The sequence below is a fragment of the Coptis chinensis genome, chromosome 1 (genome assembly GCF_015680905.1).
Source record: "Coptis chinensis isolate HL-2020 chromosome 1, ASM1568090v1, whole genome shotgun sequence".
Taxonomy (NCBI): domain Eukaryota; kingdom Viridiplantae; phylum Streptophyta; class Magnoliopsida; order Ranunculales; family Ranunculaceae; genus Coptis; species Coptis chinensis.
The window spans coordinates 28091955-28112888 of NC_141456.1; the positions used below are offsets into that span (position 1 = coordinate 28091955).

A 20934-nucleotide genomic window follows, 5' to 3' on the forward strand; every position below is an offset into this window, starting at 1 on the left:
ATCTGCGACCTTGTACCTCCATCCCATGCATCAAATCGGAGGAAATTTGTGAAAAAGTAGCCAAACTCGAAGAATGAAGAACACCCACTTGACCAAAACATGCAAAACCAAATTCCAACAAAATTCAAAAGTCATTAACACTAACTTGATGAATAGGAGGGTACATAGAATTGGTACAAAAAAGGTAACACTCCAAAGAATTCATGAACGCCAGTAGGAGGAGGAATAGTTGTTGTTGGTGTTGAAGCATTATTAAGATGTTGTGAAAAAAATAAAAGAACTGATGATTGCAACGATAAGATAAAGATGGAAAGAAACTTTTGTTGGTTAATTTCGGGACTTTTCAGTAATGGAGAGTTCCCTTCGTACTCTCTCTCTTGTCTTTTCATTTTTCTGAACCGTCAGCCATTTATGGTGGCGTACAATTAAAATTGCTGCGAGTCTTTGGCATTTTAATTCACTAACACATAAAAATACCAATTACTCCTATTTAAAGTGTTAGCGAATGATTCAATTTGAGAGCAATATGGGAACCGAGAATTTACAAAGGCTTAAAAAGACAAAGTAATCCTTCTAAATTCTAAATAGTATATGGGTGTTTTAATTTAAATATATTATTCATTTAGGAGTATTATGAGTAAGAAAAATATCCGGATGAATTTAAAGGGCTAGGTTGATTATAGAAGATACTACTAGTAGAGATATATACAAATAATAGATCACTTATCTTATATATAATGGGGAAAACCTGCCCGTTTATTAGTTCCCATATTTTTCGTTTTAACATAATCTTTTGGTCCAAAAGGGTACCCAAAAGTTTCACCAACGAAATTTTCTACACTTCACATTCAAGGATAAATCGGTAATGTAAATCATTTCCCAAGACTATAAAACTCAACGGCTTCAAAAAAATAAGACAGAGACACCGTTTTCGGTTTCCAATTAAGAAAAAGAAAACCGTTAGTCATCTTCGTTCCTAACCAATACCCCACACTCCCATTCCCAAATTAACATTAAAATCAAAATTCCTTAACATCAAATTCCTTAACATTAAAATCAAAATTCCTTATGTTCTCATTCTACAGTGGATTTTTTTCCAATAGTGGTAATGGTTTCTTTTTCTATCTTATTTCCAATCGAAACTTAATGCAACCAATTTTAAAATGCATATGCAGGGTTTTCGTTTAGTTCTTATTGTTTAAATTTCAAAGGTACGTTTCTAATCTCTATTGGAAAAAATGAAAATCTTTTTATTGCTTATTGCTTTTCTCTTGCTTCCTTCCAGTTTTGAAGAAAGGGAAAGGAGAGGAGCTGTGAAAGCCTTGAAACTTGAAGCGGTGTATTGGTCAAAATGGTTAGTATTTTTTCATTTTGCAGTTACATTAAAATTTTTGGAGTGCTAGGTCTGATTTTGCAATTGAATTAGAGTTTTGACTGCTTATATGGGGTTGTATGATGTTACTTTAAATGGGGTGAACATGAACCCTCAAAACTATGGTTTCACATTAGGGCACTCAAGTAGTTATAGGATTTATATAGATTTAGAAGATCGTTTCTCTGCCTTTTGATCTTTCAATTTTTTCTTTATAATTGGTTCTTTGGGGTGGCTCTTCAACTATTTTCTTTGCGTCAAAGCAAAATTCGATTTTTCATCTAATTAGTTTAGAGGTGAGACCAATTCTTTTCTTATTTGATTTATATTTCAATTTAGTTGAATAGTGCATTTCTTAATTGTGAAAGTGGGTATTGAGAGAGATAGTATCAGCTTCATTAAATTAAATTAGATATAAGAGTAAGCTCTTTTAGAGTTTTTTTTTCTTGCTTCACGAATTCCTTTAGTAATTAATGCTTTATTACTGAGTTATTTCAAAGTAAAATTACGAATTAGTAATGTTAGTGAACCGAAAATAAAGCTAATGCACACTAAGACTATCGATATATGTCATATATGCGTTCTTTTCAAAAAATTATAATTAATCTTAGTTGTTGCGGCTGGCATTATAGAAACCAACTGTTTGTTTAATGTTGAACAAAGAATTGTATTTAATTAGCATTTGCAATTTGTTCAAACTAAAGTTAGTTGTACAATGAGATCAAAACATGTAGCATTGTAGTAAAATTTTGTCTGGAAAATGTGGAATGAGGCATTTGAAGGAAACTAAAAAGTCGTGAATGCTTAGCTTAAGCCATGCGAGCAGGGGTTAAACTAATTAGATTTGAACATATATTGATACTAGCCTAATTAGTTTTCTTCAAGTTTTAACATCCATGCTTTTTATCCTACCGGAATCCAGGCTTCTTATCCTACCGAATGCAACACGCTTTTTCTTCTGTTTATTGAAGCCTCGAAGTTTGCCTTTAAATGCCGTTCTTATCTTCTGCTTTTCATTGTTTGCTTTCCATTGTTAGCTAGGAAGGAAACATCTCTTCTCACTAAACCTAAAAAATCCAACTATTCTTCTCTTCTCGCTAAACCCAAAATCTCCCCCACTCTTCCAACTCTGTAATCTCTCCATTGCCCATGTATTGATCGCCAATTGTTTTTTTTTTTTTGACTCTACATCTAGCTGAACTATAGCTAAGTAGAGTTTTTTTTTTGTTTGACTCTTTCTTGGTTTTCTTTGAAGAAGAAGAAGAAACAAGGTTACACATCACAACTTGGGTGCTTTATTTAATTTGCTATCAAGATATGTGATGAAATGGGTGTGGAACGCTTATGTAAATGGTTTTAAGATTTGGGGCATGTTTACTTAATTTGTTTAGATTTTTGGATTTTGTACAAATTGTTATGTGGGTATGTCAAGATGCTCTAATACAACTTCCAAATTTTGAACACCATATGATTGAGTAGTCCTTTCACTATTTCTCTAATGAAATAAGGCTAGAGTAGAAAAGATTTTTTTGCCCTATTGTTGAGCTTCATCAAGTAATGGTCATAAAAGCGAAGATAGTGAAATAAAATTTTCAATTCTGGCGGAGACAATTCAAGTATGTGTGTGTCAAAAGCGGGGACTAGAATTTTTTCAATTGGCTTTGTTATGGATTTTTAAGTTAAACACTGAATATTTTCAGTTCTAGATGGGTAGGTTTATTCAGTTCAAGTGTTGGCCACTCTATGGGTGTTTCTTTACTTCATGGTTGGTTAATGGGTATGTTTTAGTTTTTATTTCAGAGTACATTAGCCTCACTCCAAGCTTGACATGCTAAATCTGACTCTGAATTAGATGATTAAGAAATTGCACTAGAATTTGTTGTGCTCAAATGATCCAGTTGGATTAAATTCAACTCAATGAGTCATCTCTATCAAGTCAATACAATGAAGCAATTGGGTGGGTTTTCTTCTGTAATGTTGTCCCTGTTTTCCATGCATTTTTTGTGTAGTTGAACCGCTAAAGATTCTCATGTATTTAGTTTTTCATGTATTCATTGTACTTTGTGTGCATGAAGCATCTGCATAACTTGGTTTCATTTTATGTTACGGGGAAGGGCGCTACACTCCATTCATGTGTGACACAACACTCAAACTGCCTTGATCACTTCCATTCAAAATTATTTGCGAAAAACCTTCAAATGTTCCAATTCAAGAAGAAACCGCTAATTAGGAATCACTCAAGAAATAAGGAGAGAAACCAGTGGTCGAACTCCTGCGCGATGCAAGGCATGTAGAAAATGCCTTGAGTGTGCCCATTCCAAATCCCACATGCGCCATGTGAAAGCCAGTGCATCAAAACTGGTGTGCCTCCTTTTCGAGAGGGGCGGTCGGTGGTTGGGTGGTTGTAGAATCTGCTTTCGGAGGTTCATTAATCACAGAGCTAGGAACCGCATGTGGACCCTATTTTCCTTCAATGTTATTTGGAGGGAAATTTCTCTCACTAAGGTGGATAACATACAATTCGTTGTGCAACAAGGTGTTGTTTGCTACAAGTGTTGGTTTGCATAAGTGTTTAGTTGATCTTCTTTTGAGGTTCCAATTATTTTATTGGTTATGGTATGAAGTCCTTATCTTTTGTACATAGATTTGTTTTCTTCTTCTTGGTCCTTTTTGTCAAATTCTCTAACTACATTTTTTTGAAGAATTTACTGGTTTAATATCGAGCTCTCACGCACTATGCTACCTCAGAATCTCCTCTTACTCTGTAATTGATTTGCCCGAGTTTGTTGACCTTACTCTTTTAGTGAGTTCCCCTCTTATTTTTATTGGTATTAGTGTTTTACTTGACAAAAAAATGGCGTCATTCATATCTGACTTATCAAAGTAGAAGTTCTTTAACTTTTTTCTATATTCTTAACTGTATGTTTAGATTATATGAACCTTATATATTAGTAATAAATGGGGTCAAGTAAATATTTTAATTGCTTCTATTCCTCTTTAGTTCCAGTGACAACAATCACTTAACAAGAGCAGAGGCTTCGAAACCAGAAATGCCCATCAAGATATGATACAGGTTAGAAGATTCTATCTATAATTATTTATTCTTTGCAAGTCTTACTCGAAATATATAACACTTTAATGTCTCAATACAAATCACTATTTATTTATGGATAGTATCAATCACAATGTAGAAAGCAGTTGGATAGAGGGCCTTTAATAGTTAATTGATTAGTGAGACCTTTTTTTTGAGATGTAAGTAAATTATAAGAAGATCAATTTGTTGTATTAGAAAGTAGTATATCGGTTACAGTAAAAGCTCCCTAAGACACATATGATTGTAAGACTTAAGAGATGAAATCCATTTAGTATCCTACGCCCATGAGCCTTTGATTAATGTCCTTCCGAATCACAACTATGTTACTCTGTCTTTACGGCTTTCTGATTGGCTATAAAATTAATTAATCTTCTGTTTTAATTTTATAGCAGCAAACCAAGCAAGACTTGACGACACTTATGGTATAATTTGGTGTGTGTTAGGGCAAAACTTAGTTACTATTTAGCATTAATTGGTTCTGACTTCTATGAAGTATTTTACAATTTGAAATTAACTTGCGTGTGAACTAAGACCATTTAGCTTGGTATGTAGCTTGCAAATGATATGCTGATTATGTTAAGTTTGTACTGCAAGCTACTGTAGTTGACTTGGTGTGTTAATTACCGGAACTATACAACTGTTGGTTGGTTTTATTAGGTACCATAGCTGTTACAGTTGGAGCTCATTATGTATTAATTTTGTTTTCTTTATCCAATTACTCAAAATTGAACTACGAAGGCCATCCTCCTAACTAGACTCAGATTGTTGTTTGTCTCATTTTGGTTAAGTTTAACAATTCCCACAAAAAAGTTTTATTAGGTACCATAGCTGTTACAGTTGGAGCTCATTATGTATTAATTTTGTTTTCTTTATCCAGTTACCCAAAATTGAACTACAAAGGCCATCCTCCTAACTAGACTCAGATTGTTGTATGTCTCATTTTGGTTAAGTTTAACAATTCCCACAAAAAAGTTTGCTTTCTAATCGAACTTTTGTATGTGTTCGAGTCATTCGATGCACTATTGTAGAAACTTTTAGTTATATTTTCCTTCACTGACTGTTACAGTTGGAGCTCATTATGTATTAATTTTGTTTTCTTTATCCAGTTACTCAAAATTGAACTACGAAGGCCATCCTCCTAACTAGACTCAGATTGTTGTATGTCTCATTTTGGTTAAGTTTAACAATTCCCACAAAAAAGTTTGCTTTCTAATCGAACTTTTGTATGTGTTGCAGGTCATTCGATGCACTATTGTAGAAACTTTTAGTTATATTTTCCTTCACTGATGTATATAGACGAAATAATTACTTGATCTTTCTTATTTAAACAAGAAGGAATTGTATTACATTTTGGAAGTTTTGAACTCAATCTATGATGATGGACAACTACATTCTCACTTTCTTATATTCTATTTACTAAAACGCATAACAATACTTGATATTCTTCACCTGCAGAACCAAGTATTAAACATGTATGTATCGATAAACAGCTCATCATATGTACAAATTTTGAATGTTCATGTATTATAGTGCATCTTTGTATGTATCTTTATGACAATCTATGACATTGTGTCTATGATGGGCAATATCAAAAAAATCTTTTTCAATGTTTGCACCGTCGGACTTTAATGTGCATCTTGAGTTCTTTTTTATGTTTAGTGCTCGACTCATATGGTTTACGAGTTTTCCATGCTAAATATGATATCTAATTTTGTACGAATAATGATGTAGAAATTAAAGAACATGCACTAACATATTGCTTACATTTAACTCATATACAAGACACTATACTTTGACCATTTATCTAACATCGCACATTAATATTTCTTCTTTCTTTCTCTTTTTCCATTGTAAGAAAATACCATAAAGATGATAAATGCGGCCCAACAAATCTTTTTACCTCATATCTTTGTTTTTTTTTTCCTGATAAACAATCCGTTGATACTTTGACTTAGGTACGTAGATATAGGGCAGGGATCGGGTCAAGTTCGGGTCAGATATGGCTATATCCGAATCCGAATAGTTTCACAATATCCGAATCCGATTAAAACCGAAATTTAATATCCGAACCCGATTCAAATCCGACCGACCCGAGTTCGGGTCGGATATGGCTATATCCGAATGCGAATAGTTTCACAATATTCGAACCCGAACCCGATTAAAACCGAAATTTAATATACGAACCCGACTCAAACCCGACCGACCCGATCGGATAACACTAAAAATTCAAAAAAGAGCAAAAAAATTATATCCGAATCCGAACCCAAACCCGAACCGAATAAATAAACGATATGAAATTGCACCCGAATCCGATATATTCGGTAATCAGGTCGGGTCGGATTCAGGTCTACCAGACCCGATTCCCTGTCCTACGTAGATATAATAAATCACATGCAACTTTAAGAACGTGCATCCCTAAAACAGTGAATTTACGTAGGTTCCCAAAAAAACGATATGATGGTAAGTTTTTAAAACTACACTTCAAATTTCAATGTTTCAATTGTCTTCTCCCTTGCAATGACTAATCAGAGAGTATGCTACTATCTGCAAGGCTAGCCATTATCCACTGGCAACTAACAGGTTTATGCTTTAGATCTCTTGGTTTCGAAGGTAAAATGTTATGGAACCATCAAACGATACGGTGCTTGAAACCTAGCAGAAGACGGCATCTGAAGACCTAAGAAGGAAGGTATTAGATATGAAGACTGCACATATCACCAAACATTTAGCTGGCTAATGCACATGAACAACATATATCAACTTCTCATGATCAGAATAGCCTGCACATCTTCATTGTGTGTAGTCTGCATGACTCATGCTTATTTTGTATGCCTTTAAATATGTTTCAGAAATGTTTTTTTGGAAATGATAACATTATATTTTATTTCAAGTTTCCTTCCATATATAATTGTTGTAGTTCATATACACTATGGGAATTCAAATCTGTGTTTTTGCAATGTCTATGCATTGGTATATATCTAATTGATTTTACAGTTGTGGGATACCTTAGCTTTTTTTCAAGAATTTTTTTTTAGAATCAATTGTGGGATACCTTAGCATGTTAGGAAAAAGTGCTTATTGGTTGCCCATTCATGGTGGTAGCTTGCAATGAATACTATGTACAATTAAGTCTCTGCATGATTTACGTATTGCAAAACTATGTACTTATCTTTTTCCCCTTCTAAAAACCGGCTAGCTACCACATCTACATCTTTCAGACCATTCTAGCCATTGCAGGCAGGCGCAACGCGCGTGCCCATTTACTAGTAGACTATAAACTGCAAAAATTTGAAATGAAATTCGATTAAAAAATATTCATCCTATCATGCAAAATAACTGAAAGGGCCGGGTATGCCAGGGTCCAAAATCTAGTGTTCCAATTTAAAAAAGAGACTCAAGTTCCCACAAGCCAAACGTTACTATGGAGGTTTCCGATTGTGACACTCTTATATCTTCCATTTTCTTTTTGCTTAATTGGGAAGAGAAATTTACAAAAAATTACAGAAGTTGTGTGAACACGTCATAGTATCATACACCATGCCAGTTCAGTTTAAAGCTAAATGGACATAAGCTAAGAGCCTAAGAACATCACAGCAAATGATACTCTAATTAATACCATACATGATTTTCCAGATGTGCTTTTAGAGTTAGACCAGCCCACAGAGAAAACCTATACCATTCTGTTGTTGATGCCGTAAGTATCCCATGTCCAACTGCGCCCCATTGCGGGTTCAGAGGCTGCGCAACCCATTTGAAGCGTAAATTCGAGCCCCAATGAAGTTGCTATACACAATTAGCAGATTTTTGGTCACATTAGCTCAAGAGTATGGGTCATTGGTGGTTGGTAATTAATGATTAACTTACTTTGAGAAATAAAAAAAATTTCATGCAAAAGGTAATTGCCTCCAACAGAATTCCCTTTCCATTACTTGGGGGAAGGGCCAAACCGCCAAAACCTTCATTAGTATAGCTTCTCTGGCCAGAATCCCCTGTCAGTGACACCCACGATTCGATGCTAGGCACCAACTCCAGTCTGGGCAAACCAGCCCCTAATAGACTTCGAATCATGATGTGAATTAAAGATTTAATAGCTTGTTGATGTAACCAAAAGAGTTCAACACATTCTTCGAATTCATTAGGGATAATATATCCAGGAATCTCTGCTTTTAATTGGTCTTTTTACGAGTTATGGTTCACAATGTGTGAAGACGTCAACACATATATATGGGAAAAAAAATTAATACCATGCTCAATCTATTAAAAAGAAATCTAACTTTTTTTTTTGCACACAAGGTAAGAAATATGACAGTTTGGTTGAACTACTAGAGACACTTCCGTTTTAAAGAAGTTTCATACATAATTTTCATGCCAATGAAGCTGTGTTAACTAAGAAACCACATTGGTAGCAGTGCTGTTTAGGTAGACAACTATGGGGCTTCTTACTATGTGAATTCCATCAGACCAAACCAATGATGCAGAGTTAATTTCATTATCTTGCGACGTTGCTGAAACTGATACAACAAAAGACTGCTTCTCTTTTAAGGTTTTGAAGGCAAGAACGCTAGGGCTAACAACAATCTTCAGGTTGGAAGGAGATGTGACGGTTGCTTTGTAAGTCGAATTGGCAACACCAACATTAGTAACTGTCCTTGAAAAATTAGCCTTGGCAGCAACAGAGATAATTGAAGGGTAGTTTAGATCCTTCACCGAACCACTGAAATTCTTTGGACAGCCACTGCCATCACCTGCTACATGTTTTACCTTATCTGAAGTATACCCTATGCTGCATAGGAATTTTATGTATTCGCCTTCAAGAGCATCATACACTAAGCCAGGATTTACAGCCTTTACAGGATCAATATGGCCAGCGCCGTAACTGAACTCAGCATCTGGGTTTCTTGTAGCATTGAGGGGGAAAGCTATGCGCATCAAAATACATATTTTGTTAGTATTCAAGTATACATTTAGGTAAACACTGGATCTATCATTAGATGATTTTACCAGTAGTCATAAGAGCTGATTTTATTGCTGAAGGCGACCAATCGGGGTGGAAAGTCTTTACGTAAGCAGCAGCACCAGTGACATGGGGACATGACATAGATGTCCCAGAGATCATGTTGTACTTCACAGACCTTACATCATTAGATACTGTTGGTGGAGCTACCGGCGACCATGCTGCTAATATATCAGTTCCTGGGGCTGTTATGTCTGGCTGCAAAACATCACAAAAATGAGAAATTATGTAATAATGCGCAATATGAGAATAATAGAACTACGCAAGGAAACTGAGAAACGGTAGGCAAATGCAGCACACAATAAAAGTAATTACTTTGAGGATGCCGGGGGTATGAGTATCAGGTCCACGGGAAGAGAATGTAACAACCTTGGGAGCGTTTGCATCTCTCAAGATCTCACTCTTTGAGATAGTTGCCACAGGGTTTCTGTTAACTAAAACGTCAGAAATGGGTCTAACAAAAAGTTCAGATACAGAAGCTAAAAGTGGAATTTTTATGGTTTGAAAAAAACTACTGTCGACCAATTAGAAATTACAATATTAAGTTTGAATTCAGTATGATTCTTACTCTGTACTGGTCATGTAGGATGATACTTTTTCTGCATCACCAGATGTCAGGAGAGATGTGGGTAGGGGATAATTCCAACAAAAATCTTGGAATCTGTCCCGATCATCTTGTATTATCATCCCACCTGCATTGTAGGATAATGCATCTGTTCCGTAGTCGAAAGCTTCGTAGAAGATAATCTTCCCATCAAGAGCAGTTGAATAACTATCAACCAAAGGCAATTTCTTTTTTACGACGAAGGGACTTATAGCGCTTCCCTGTAAACCATCAGAAACCGCTTATATATGTTGTTGTAATAAAACGGTGGCTAAATGTCAACAACTAAAACCAATGAGAAAAAAGAAACAGTATAGTAATAATTGAAAAATCCAGAACTACGTGTACTTAAATGCAACGAGTCATTCTCACCACTAAAGTAGTGTTGTCACCGAGGATAACTTTGTCTATGATTTTCCGATCAGTGTTGCTCGCTGCAACACTTAGGATCCAAGGAGCAATGCTTGAAACTGATCCTGGTTCAGGACCATTATTTCCAGCAGACTGTGAGGTGAGGATCCCATTCTGCATGGCATGGAATGCACCGATGGCGATTGGATCAATCGAATAGTCATCTGACTTCTGTCCGCCTAATGAGACTGAAAGTATGTCCACGCCATCACTAATAGCATCATCAAAAGCAGACAAAATATCTTCTGCATTACATCCTTCTTCCCAACAGACTTTGTAAACTGCAATCCTTGCCGAGGGAACTGCCCCTCTTGCATTGCCTTGAGCCAATCCGAAGAAGCTCACATTAGTAACTTGGTTTCCAGCTGCTGTCGACGCAGTATGTGTACCATGTCCCTGTGTGTCCCTCGCCGAAACGCCCGAGTTCAATCCTTTTGAATCGTAAAATCGAGCCCCAATAAGCTTGCTGTAGACATTAAACAATAATTTAAAATGATCTAATGAAGCAAGGAATGCACATAATGATATTTCTTATGTTATTGATTATTATATAATTCCTGAAATACAATGCAAGTAGCATGAATTGAGGAAGACATGTTACTTGTTGCACGTAAAGTTTTGCCTCCAACGCAAGCGCTTTCCATTTCTTTGGGGAGGACCAAACCATCACCAGCAAAGCTCTCTGCTTCTGGCCAGATTCCACTGTCGATGACGCCCACAATCACATCACTTTCTATCTTAGGAACTCTCTTCACATTCTCCTTCAATCCCATGAAATCCCAAGACCTTGTTGTGTGAAGCTCATATTTTTGCTTGGGAAAACCGATACTACTCCTTCCATGCCTGTATGTGTAGTAATACAAAATTAATATATATATCCATCCAAAAAAAATATAAATTTCATTTTTTATTATAAAAGTCCTAATTTATTTGCTACTAACTTGCAAGCTTTTGGCTCTCTTTTACACTTAGTTTGGCTGCAAATCCATTAAAACTCCTTTTAAAGCTACGAGTTATCAACTCTGATGGTAAGCTGCAACAAAGCATATCATCAGCATTATCAAAATGTAGTCATAATTCAATCGCCACTAAAAATAACTTCTCATTAAAGATTAGTACAAAAACTTGAATCTGTTCGGCTGTTCCCACACCTGTTTTCAACAACTTCCTGCAAGATACTCTGCTGGTGCTCCAAAGGTGAATAGTTATTCTTAGGGAGTGAACCCATATAAGCAATGTAAACCTGTATATGCAATCTTTCATTTGTCATTGTCTTATGAAAATTCTGTCACATATTATATCGTTCATCATGGCTTATTGAATTGTATCTAGAAGTCGTTAGTACAAAAAAGAAAAAGAAAATATCAATTCTACCTGTCTATCATCAGCAAACACACAAGCAAATGCAATGCTTAGTGCAAAAATAAGAACTGAATAACCAGTAGAAGCGAAAAACTGGGCCATTTTGTGAATATAGAAAACTCAGACTGCTGATACCTCAATTTATACGGAAAACTGGGAGGATAGTCTAGCTTACAAAATTTCCATAATAATCATTAATTTGGATTAGTGTATAAGAATTTAATTATGACAAATATTGCATGTTTTACACCTTTCATACCAACTATGTCAAAATGGCATGTATCTTCTTACATTTTGGTGGATATACAAAATATTTTCCGTGATTCTTTTATTTTTCTTTTCTTATATTTAAACTTTCCAGTTACATTTCAATCAAATATAGTACCCCAAATCATAAATAATCTTTGATATTTTAGCATTTTATTGGATTTGATGTTGTAACTTTTGGTGTTTCCAAGCACATAGAAGGGAAATTAAATGAACCGTATTTTCGTTTCATAAGCTATACATGTATTTGATTCCTATATTTATATAAGCTATGCATGCACTCGAACTCCTAAACGTTGATTTGAATTGATATAATGACCATAAATGGTTTCTCATTTATGCATCTATCTCAGTAACTGGTTCAGTGGATTTGAAGCAGAATGTTAACGAAGCAGACCAAGTACTTGAGCGTGTAAAGAATTTGATCACTTGCATTGTTGATGAAGCTCAGGGAGACTATCAGGTCAGTTTCTATGTAAGATTGTACTGGGTGAGATGACTGTTTCTAAATGCAAACTATGATGCTAGAAGCTGCGAACGGGACAGCTAACAAGAAAAGGGGTTGCTGATACAGGGCAAATTCCTCAGAGGTCATTACTGGGAAAGCTCGAGAAGCGACCGGGAGTGGTTGCTACACGAGTAGGCAGTACACAATGTATATCAGCTTTGAATGCGGGATGCAATTCAAGTGAAATAATTTCACTTTTGTTGGAAAATTTTCAAGATAAAGATACTATCAGTGTCATATATGCTGTTTTTTTATACTTCATGAAGAACTTTTAGTATTTGAAGGGAAGAATCAAAGATTTGAAGAAAAAACTTGGGGTTCTTTCATTGTTCAAGATATGGAAGATTAGGCAAGTTGTTGCCTGATTTACTCACGTATAGGACGGATGGAACTTTTTTTTGTTTTTTCATCTAAAGTACATTTTGTGCTGATCTAGTCGGAAATTTCCCACTTATCACTGTCATTTGATCCCAGCGGCTCTGTTTTTGTTGCAGTGCAAATTGCTGTTCATGAATGTGGCTCTTCGAATTGCTGTAGTGTGTTTAAAAGCCTTGGAGGTTTAGAAGGCTAAGCACATTAAGTTTTTGTGCTGATCTTCGAATTGCTGTAGTGTGTTTAATGTGCATGCTTTTCAATTTTGACTAAAGCTTTTTCCATTAAGGGGGTGGCAGTGAATACATTTAAACTGGAGGACCAAATGTCGTTCCCATAGATGAGATGTTCCAAATCCTGCACCAGGTTTTTCTGGTTCATTTTCTTGGTAAGTAAAAACTAAAATTACATGATATGCTTGTGAGGGAGTAATATTCACATCCAATGAATATTACTCACGGTCCAAGATATCTGAAATTACCAACCGACCTCGTATCCTCGTCCTCAGAGCTCGCTTCATAGTGACTTATCTCAGGCAAAATGATCTGGTCAATCAAAGTAGTGATCAACCGATTTCAACTATTCGACCTAAGAGCTCGCATCTAAGTGACTCAAGTCGATAAGAGGAACTCATAAAAAAGACGACCTCCATAAAGCTCACTCATCCCATCTCATAACAGCTTGTAACGTATGTCTTTATTATAGCTCTCAAGACCGAAGCTTCAGGCACGCATCTCATTGATTCTTCAAAACTTGCCATCATGGTGCGCCAATGAGAAGGAGACCTAAACCCCGACTGGCGTGGGAGAGTAGGAGGCGAGCATCTTGCCTATATATAAAGAGGATGAGAAACTACGCCTCGACTGATTCAAGTCTCCCCAAAGAGAGAGATCTTGATATGGCAGGCGCGTCCACACGAACTTCGGTCAATTCCAATCTACAAACCCTTTCTCTCCAGAAACTGCCTACATTTGTAAGGTTAACAAATCAGAACCTTTACATTGGCGCCATCTGTGGCTCGAAATTCTTGAGATAACTGATAACCGTAAAAAGATAGTTTTCACTAATGAATAAAGCTATGAAACTCTAAATGAAAGTAAAACTATAAACTGAACTGTTACTTATCAAAATATTTGTTTTCTACTTTCGAATCTATTGACGTAGAGTTGGAATATAAGATTCGTTCCACTCCTAGTCCTTTAGCATTCAAGTCTTCTACAATTGATGGTCTATCCAAAGTCAATGAGAGATTTACGAGGGAATTTATACTACGATGTGAATTAAAATAACAAGCTACGAATAACGAAATGACAAATTACTAAGAGTTGAATCTATATAGAGAATTAGGGGAATTTGATTCCACCTTGACTCCAACTTAATAAACTAGCGTAGATTTGTTGTAAACCAATTCTTACGTTCTCCGTAAGAATTGGTCGTTCTAATCCCTAATTATACATGACATTTCTACCAATTCATAACTAGCATGTGAGGTCGTCCACCCATTCTCATGGCGAATCAACGACCTTCTAGAGTGGAATAGATTCTTACAACGATTCTATATTACACTATCAAGTTTTCATTAAGGCTTCATCAAACCCCTCTAATGAAGGTTTAGCCTTGATTCATCAAACTATCATTTTCTATTGAATTAAAACTAGACATAATATAAAGATTTGAACTTTACTAATTTTAACTAACAATACTTCAAATCTAATTAATACTAAGAATGAATAACAACAATAATTGAAATTAGATCTACAAATTTAAATGATAAATTCGAAATGAACAAGAATAAACTATTTTATTTATCTAATCAATGAAGAACAATGATTCAAAGAATTAATCTAAAACCAGGAATGAAACTAATTAATTTAACTAATTTAATTCAAAAACTAGATCTACAAGCTATTTTAATGGCTACTTTCTATTCTAACCTATCTAACTATATTTTTTTAAGAGCTAAGTTTTGTTTTTATGTAAAGAAGGAGACCAGATCCACAATTTCGTGCATGGGTTGAGGTCTCATGTTTTGAGCCGGAAAATCGAACCTAAAGCCTAATTTCTCCAGTCCACAGAGTCTGTTTCAGCTGATTTTGACTTTAGCAGACTTTTCATCCACTTCTGTTCCTCTGATGGGGTCAAGACACTACAAGAAACAGGGTCTTTGGCGACAAAAGTTTTAGCGACGACAGTATATCGTAGCCAATGGTCACTTTTGGCGACGTTTTTAATCGTTGCCCATACTATTCTAACTTGCTTTTGAAAAATATTTTTGTCGACGTTTTTAGCGTAGCCAAAAGTGGCAATCATTATTTGTAGAACGAAAATAGAATTTTTTGGCCGAAGTCAACGGCGTAAATTGATTTTTCTATTTAGCTCGTTTTTTAGCGTTGGTGATTGTATTTCATTACCGGCGTTTTTTCGAACCATTGCTACTAATGGGATTTCACAAAATATACGTCGCTAATTCACTTTATAATTTAGTTTATATCTAATTAGTTTAGTGACAAATTTTTTTTTTATATATGGCTATATTTTTTCGGTCGAGCCCGCTATATTTTTTTATCATTGCCCCCATTGTTTTAAGAAAACTGAAAACACAAAGAAAAATTAAATAGGAAACCTAAGTCTCCAAAATAGAAAATAACCAAGTTTAAAACCCGACTTTCCTCCCCTTCTCCCACACTCATCTTTCTCAATATTGAATCGCGGCAACCATACGAATCAATACACCAACCTTTGGCTTGAGGTGGCTAAAGGTGATCGAGGTTATTTCAATCCCAACTACCGAACCCACCTTACCTTAATATTGGTTATCGATAAAACATTGTTTAGCGGGTTCTTACACAAAGATAGGAGTTCTCGATTAGCCTTGCTAACAAAAGGTGGAGAGCATTAACTTCCCCTGTACATTGGCAGCGAATCAAACTTCATTATCAATTGGTACACTTTACACTCTCGTTCATCTTCTAGAAACCTTAAATTAACCTATGAACCTGTTTTATGAAGAGAGGCTTGACTTGTTTTGTATTGTTGTGTTAGTTTGACATCCTTTCCTTACTGTTTGATAAAATGCTTTATAGAAATTGTTTTTCTTTTTTGCCGCTCATATCTTTGTGATGTTCTATCAAAGACAGGTTGGGTTGGGTCCTAATCGCTATCAAAGAAAAAAATAAAATGGCATGGCAAATGGGTTGGAATCAAATCCGATCCTTTTGAATTGAAAGAATATTCTTGTTTTAGAGATTGAGATAAATAGCATTATCTTTCTTTGCCGCTCATATGCTGTGATGTTCTCTCTTTGTTTTTGTTGATCCTAATATCTAATATCTAATCCTAATATCTAATTAGCCCCTAAGCAAAAGCCCAATACCAATACTCTCAGAAACCTAGCTTTTTTGTATGGGGCGGCAAAGGTGGTACTCAGGTAGAGAATACGCTGGGCTGGGCTGTGATTGGCAACACATTCTGAGATGGAACATTATCTGTGTGTGGGTGGGATTTTATATTCAGATTTTCGATTGCTATCTACACTGTTTTATTGCCGCTGGAAGAAGTGCCGATCACTAGTTGCGGTCGCGCTCAAGGAACACATTTTTTTAAGAACTTGAAGTCTTTTTTCACCTGAGGGGATTATATGTTAGTCTTTGATCCTAGAGTATTGAATTGGCATGGTAAAGATTTATGAAACAAAAGGTTAGTATCTCCTAGGTGTAGGTCTAATAATCTGTTGAGCCCATTCTCTTAGGCGTAGGCTTCCCTTCTGGCCTAGTAGGAATTCTTCTTGCTACTCCATCAAGATGGTCGATTACCCACCGTCTTGCTTGATTCATGTAGGATGGGTTGGTTAAAGGCGAGGGGTTATAAAGAATCCATTCAATTAGATGCGGTTCATTGGCGTTGCCCTTTCCACTCCTTTACCTCTTTAACCGGGACAGAATTGAACTCAAAGCTCTTTGAACGAGAGCTCTTTTGTCTCCGATTCCTTTCAGCCGAACTACCTTTCCACTGAAGGAATGGCGGAACCGGACTTCTTCATCTGGAAGGCACTTCCATCCGCTTCGGAAGTGCAGGTTGAAGTAGAGTCGGTAAGCCCAGTTGTTGATGAATTATACTTGTCCCCGAATCAATGAAAGGGGCTAGCGCCAGGTTCGAAGTCGAGTCTTCCCGGCCGGCGGTCGAAGATGAGGGCGCCCTTTTTCCTCTTTATTGACCGATCCGCCTGGACAAGTGGCCGATAGATCCCGGTCTATCTCGTAGTCTCTGGTGGCCTCTCGAGGAGTCTGAGAAAGCTGCCCTTCTTTCATTCCCATCCTCGGGTAGGTCAATCTTACCCGTCGCCCGCCGTTGAATGAATTCAGATTGCCCGCCTAGGAATCCATTTGTTTTTTCCGTTGGGCTTGGGGGCGCTAATGCTTCTCCCCACCGAAGCTCTGCACCCGCTTCGTTCCCACGGGGACGGTTGACGTAGGGAAGGAAAGTGGGCCAGTCGGTTCAGGTGAAGACTTTTCCCCTCGAAAAGGATAACCCCCATTCCATGCTCTAAGATGATAGTCGAGTGGCTTTACGCTCCTGCACACCTCTTTAAATTCCTGTGTTGGTGGGTCCCTTAGCAGCTTTTCCAACTCCCTATCTTCTGTTATCTATTAAATCCTGAAGCACAAAAGGATTTTAATTTGTTATTGTCAATTAAGGCCCCTGTGGAAGAGAGAGAGAGAGTATTTTATTCTCTTGACTAGTGACATTTAGAAAAACGTGGGGTGAAAAACAAAGGAGAAAAATGTTCTCTGCATTTAAATCATTTGGTTGTGATGGATTCCGTTCCTGGTTTTCACCATGCCCCAGTCTTCCGTTTTTCAGCTTTTCATAAACTCCTGCTCGAGTAACATTTGGGATGTATTATGGCTATAGTTTGTCGGTCTTCATAACAAAATAATACAATTTGGGTGTAAGGTGGCAATCTGGTCTCAAAATAGTTTATTTTGAGTTCTAGTTTATTAATGCAGGTTTACTCCCATGTCCAGCATACTCGTGTTGCACATCGACGCTTACGTACTGTGTCAATGCCACTTAAGTCGTACTAGATAGTGAGAGAAAACAATACGAAGGGATTAGAGGGACCTAGCACTAGTTTGACCTTTGGAACTCCAAAAAGGTGATCAACTGTTGGCAGGGGCTCTAGGATATAGGTGTTGTTAACGTGGTTGGTCTTTGAGGGTCTCTGTGAATCTTGTAATGTCTTCTCTCTTCTTTTTATTTTGTTTTGGTTTGACGGGTTGGGGTGCTCTTCCCTGGTGGAATGATTGTATTAGGAATTTATGATATTTTGTTATGGGGGTTTTGGTTTTGTTTAATTAGTCACGGCTAAGTACTCAAGTATGAATGTAATCTCTTTTGGCTACTGTTGAGAATTATAATCCTATATCACTGTTGAGAATTATAATCCTATATCGGGTATCTAAGACCTTAATATGGTCTCAGAACAGGCTATTTCTCTAGCACGAAGGAGCCATGTACGCCATGTCACCCATTTTAAAGTCGGTTCACATGTTGAGATTTATAACCCCATTTGGGTTTCCGAAGCCTTGATGTATTCTTCTAAGAACTGAGGTCCAAATAATAATCTGAAAAGGACCTTGGGGGGAACCTTTTTAGAGCCACACCTATTTCCAAGGTCAATTCACCAAACTGATGTTTAATTCAGCCACTTTACGTCTACCGAGCATAACAACTTTGGGGTGAAGCTAGCCTTGCTGCCATCCCATAACCCACTGTCTCCCTCTTCTCGAAGGGATACTTGTGGATAACTCAAAATTACTTGGATAAATTTGGATCACATAGAAAGCTGCTGTTTAACCTTTTTTTCCCGGTCATGGACTCATAGAGCATCCAAAGATATTTGCACATACATTCTAATCTTGCAACATCGTCTAAATTGGACTTGTGTCTGTTCTGATACCTCGGAGGGTCCAAAATCAATTAAATCACTAAACAAAGTGGAAGCTGTATTTTAGTGGGCTAGCATCTATGTGTTGTCGTGCGGCGGCCTTTCGGGGTGCTAGGTTTTTCAAAGCCCCGCCCCTTTGTGAGCATTTTGACAACAAACTGCACTATTAAGGATTGCCTGTTTGCTGCCTTGGTGATCGCCTATGTCTTAAAGATCTCTTTTTACAGTTTTTTGACAGGTTATAGCGGTTTTATTCATTTACATTTACTATAGCAGACTATATTTTTCTTATGCTCTATCTCACTCCTCTTCAGGTATCCTGTTCTTGATACAATTCTTAGAGTAATTGAAGCTCTTTCTGCTCTTGATAATTATTTAGAAGTTATATCTTCAAATAAGGAGCTGTTGCATCTGATTTATGATCTGCTAAAACTTCCTGATAACGCTGAGGTATGCTGTAGCCTATATATGCATGTCATTTGATATTATCACATTGAAAACTGGTGCAGTATTTGCAACTTTTGTTCTTATTTTATTTCGTCATATAAGCTGGTGTAGTAAATGAGCTTAAGCATTTTTTCTTGACTTCGTGAGCAACATCTAGATACCTCATCATTATAAAGCGTTTATCATTATGCCATAACAATAAAAAAAAACGGCGACCTTTCCTAAAATGGGGAATTATGAAAACTGATGAACTATCTAAGATAGAAGGGTAATATATAGATGAAAAACATATTTTTTTTCTCGGACAAATATAGCCAATTGTTCGAATAGTATAGATTAGTAGTCGGAAATCGCTGTTATAGTGTTATCCAATGGCCAAACAGAGGGAAGCTATTTATCAGTTGCTGCTATAGCAGCCTTTGGGACGGGAATATGCCTTGGAGCTTAAGAAGCGATAGAAGCAATGCAAAGGAAAGGTCCGCAAGTGTTCCACAATGTACTCTCTCCTCCACTTGGAGGGGAGCTAGTTTTGATCTCAGAGATCAAAGCTGCCAAATATAGTCTGCATTCTACGTATGAAGTTAATCCCCATAATTATGTAAATGGGAGGCTATCCATAAAGTTTGACTGAATTCTCAAGGTACTTGATCATATTATTGGGGAGTATGATAGGCCTTCCCATAGGGGCTGCTATAGTTCTGACAGTAGGGCTTACATAATGATGCAAAATGATCATTGGTCCGCATCTTTTGTGTTGCTTGTACATTTTTTTTCGTTTATTTTGTTAATACAATTACAGCTCGATTAGCAAAAGAAGGAAAATTATAGTGTTAAACAATGGACTGGTTTCGGAGAATAATAAACAGCCCCAAATCATTAGGAAAAATCAATTGTGGCTAATTACTGATATCATACATTAGGATAATGAAGCACTAGAGCACTAGAGACTAGAGAGCTGAAGGAGCTGTTATTGTGAACAAATATGTGAACCGTGATGCTAACTTCTATAGCATAATAAAGCAGATTTAGGAATTTCCTGAAGGGCGATCATACTATGCAGTCAAAAGTGCATGTAGGCTCTAGGCTCACACCTCTAGTGCCTCGCACCTTGGGGTTGTCTCATTCATTCTGCTCAACCTCAGTGCTTGCCCTTTTAATTGCATAGCTCACCTAAAAGATGGACATGCCCAGGATAGAATAAACCTCAGTGCTCAACCTCAGTGCTTGCTTGTGTACTTCTCCAAGAAAATAAACTTCACTACATGTTTGGAAAAAAAATTCAGAAGTAATCTGTTTTAGGAAGGCATAATAAGCTTGTTAAAAATATAATATTGATGAATAACCTACAAACTGCCCCTTTTCTGTGCATCACGATCAGTTTTGATACACAAGTGAAAACTAACCATTCCCACGAAATTTGTAAGCAGACTTCACTCGTAATTCTTGGAGATCACAAACTTTCAACTCCCTGACAAAAGAAGGATGAGGCAACCTTTTCTTATGGATAAAACAAAATTTCAACCATACACTAAATCA

At 36.6% G+C, this 20934-nt stretch overlaps 1 protein-coding gene and 1 long non-coding RNA gene across 4 annotated transcripts; one reads left to right on the forward strand and one right to left on the reverse strand.

The window, feature by feature from the left end:
* The first annotated feature begins 1324 nt into the window (after positions 1-1324).
* LOC147523286 (uncharacterized) lies at positions 1325-5900 on the forward strand. 3 transcript variants are annotated; one of them, XR_015196251.1, is made up of 3 exons: positions 1325-1354; positions 4374-4445; positions 5703-5900. It is a non-coding gene; the product is annotated as an uncharacterized LOC147523286 (long non-coding RNA). The 3 variants fall into 3 exon arrangements; XR_015196252.1 differs by lacking the exon at positions 1325-1354 and adding an exon at positions 5573-5624 and having other exon boundaries at positions 3836-4445; XR_015196250.1 differs by lacking the exon at positions 1325-1354 and having other exon boundaries at positions 3836-4445.
* Positions 5901-8852: 2952 nt separating this feature from the next.
* On the reverse strand, positions 8853-11959 carry LOC147523287 (subtilisin-like protease SBT4.9). Its single transcript, XM_086570289.1, is given in 11 exon segments — positions 8853-9385; positions 9468-9678; positions 9796-9907; positions 10049-10305; positions 10457-10961; positions 11097-11115; positions 11118-11300; positions 11303-11338; positions 11437-11528; positions 11647-11738; positions 11870-11959. Coding segments are annotated over 11 exon segments (2130 nt in total).
* Positions 11960-20934: the final 8975 nt, after the last annotated feature.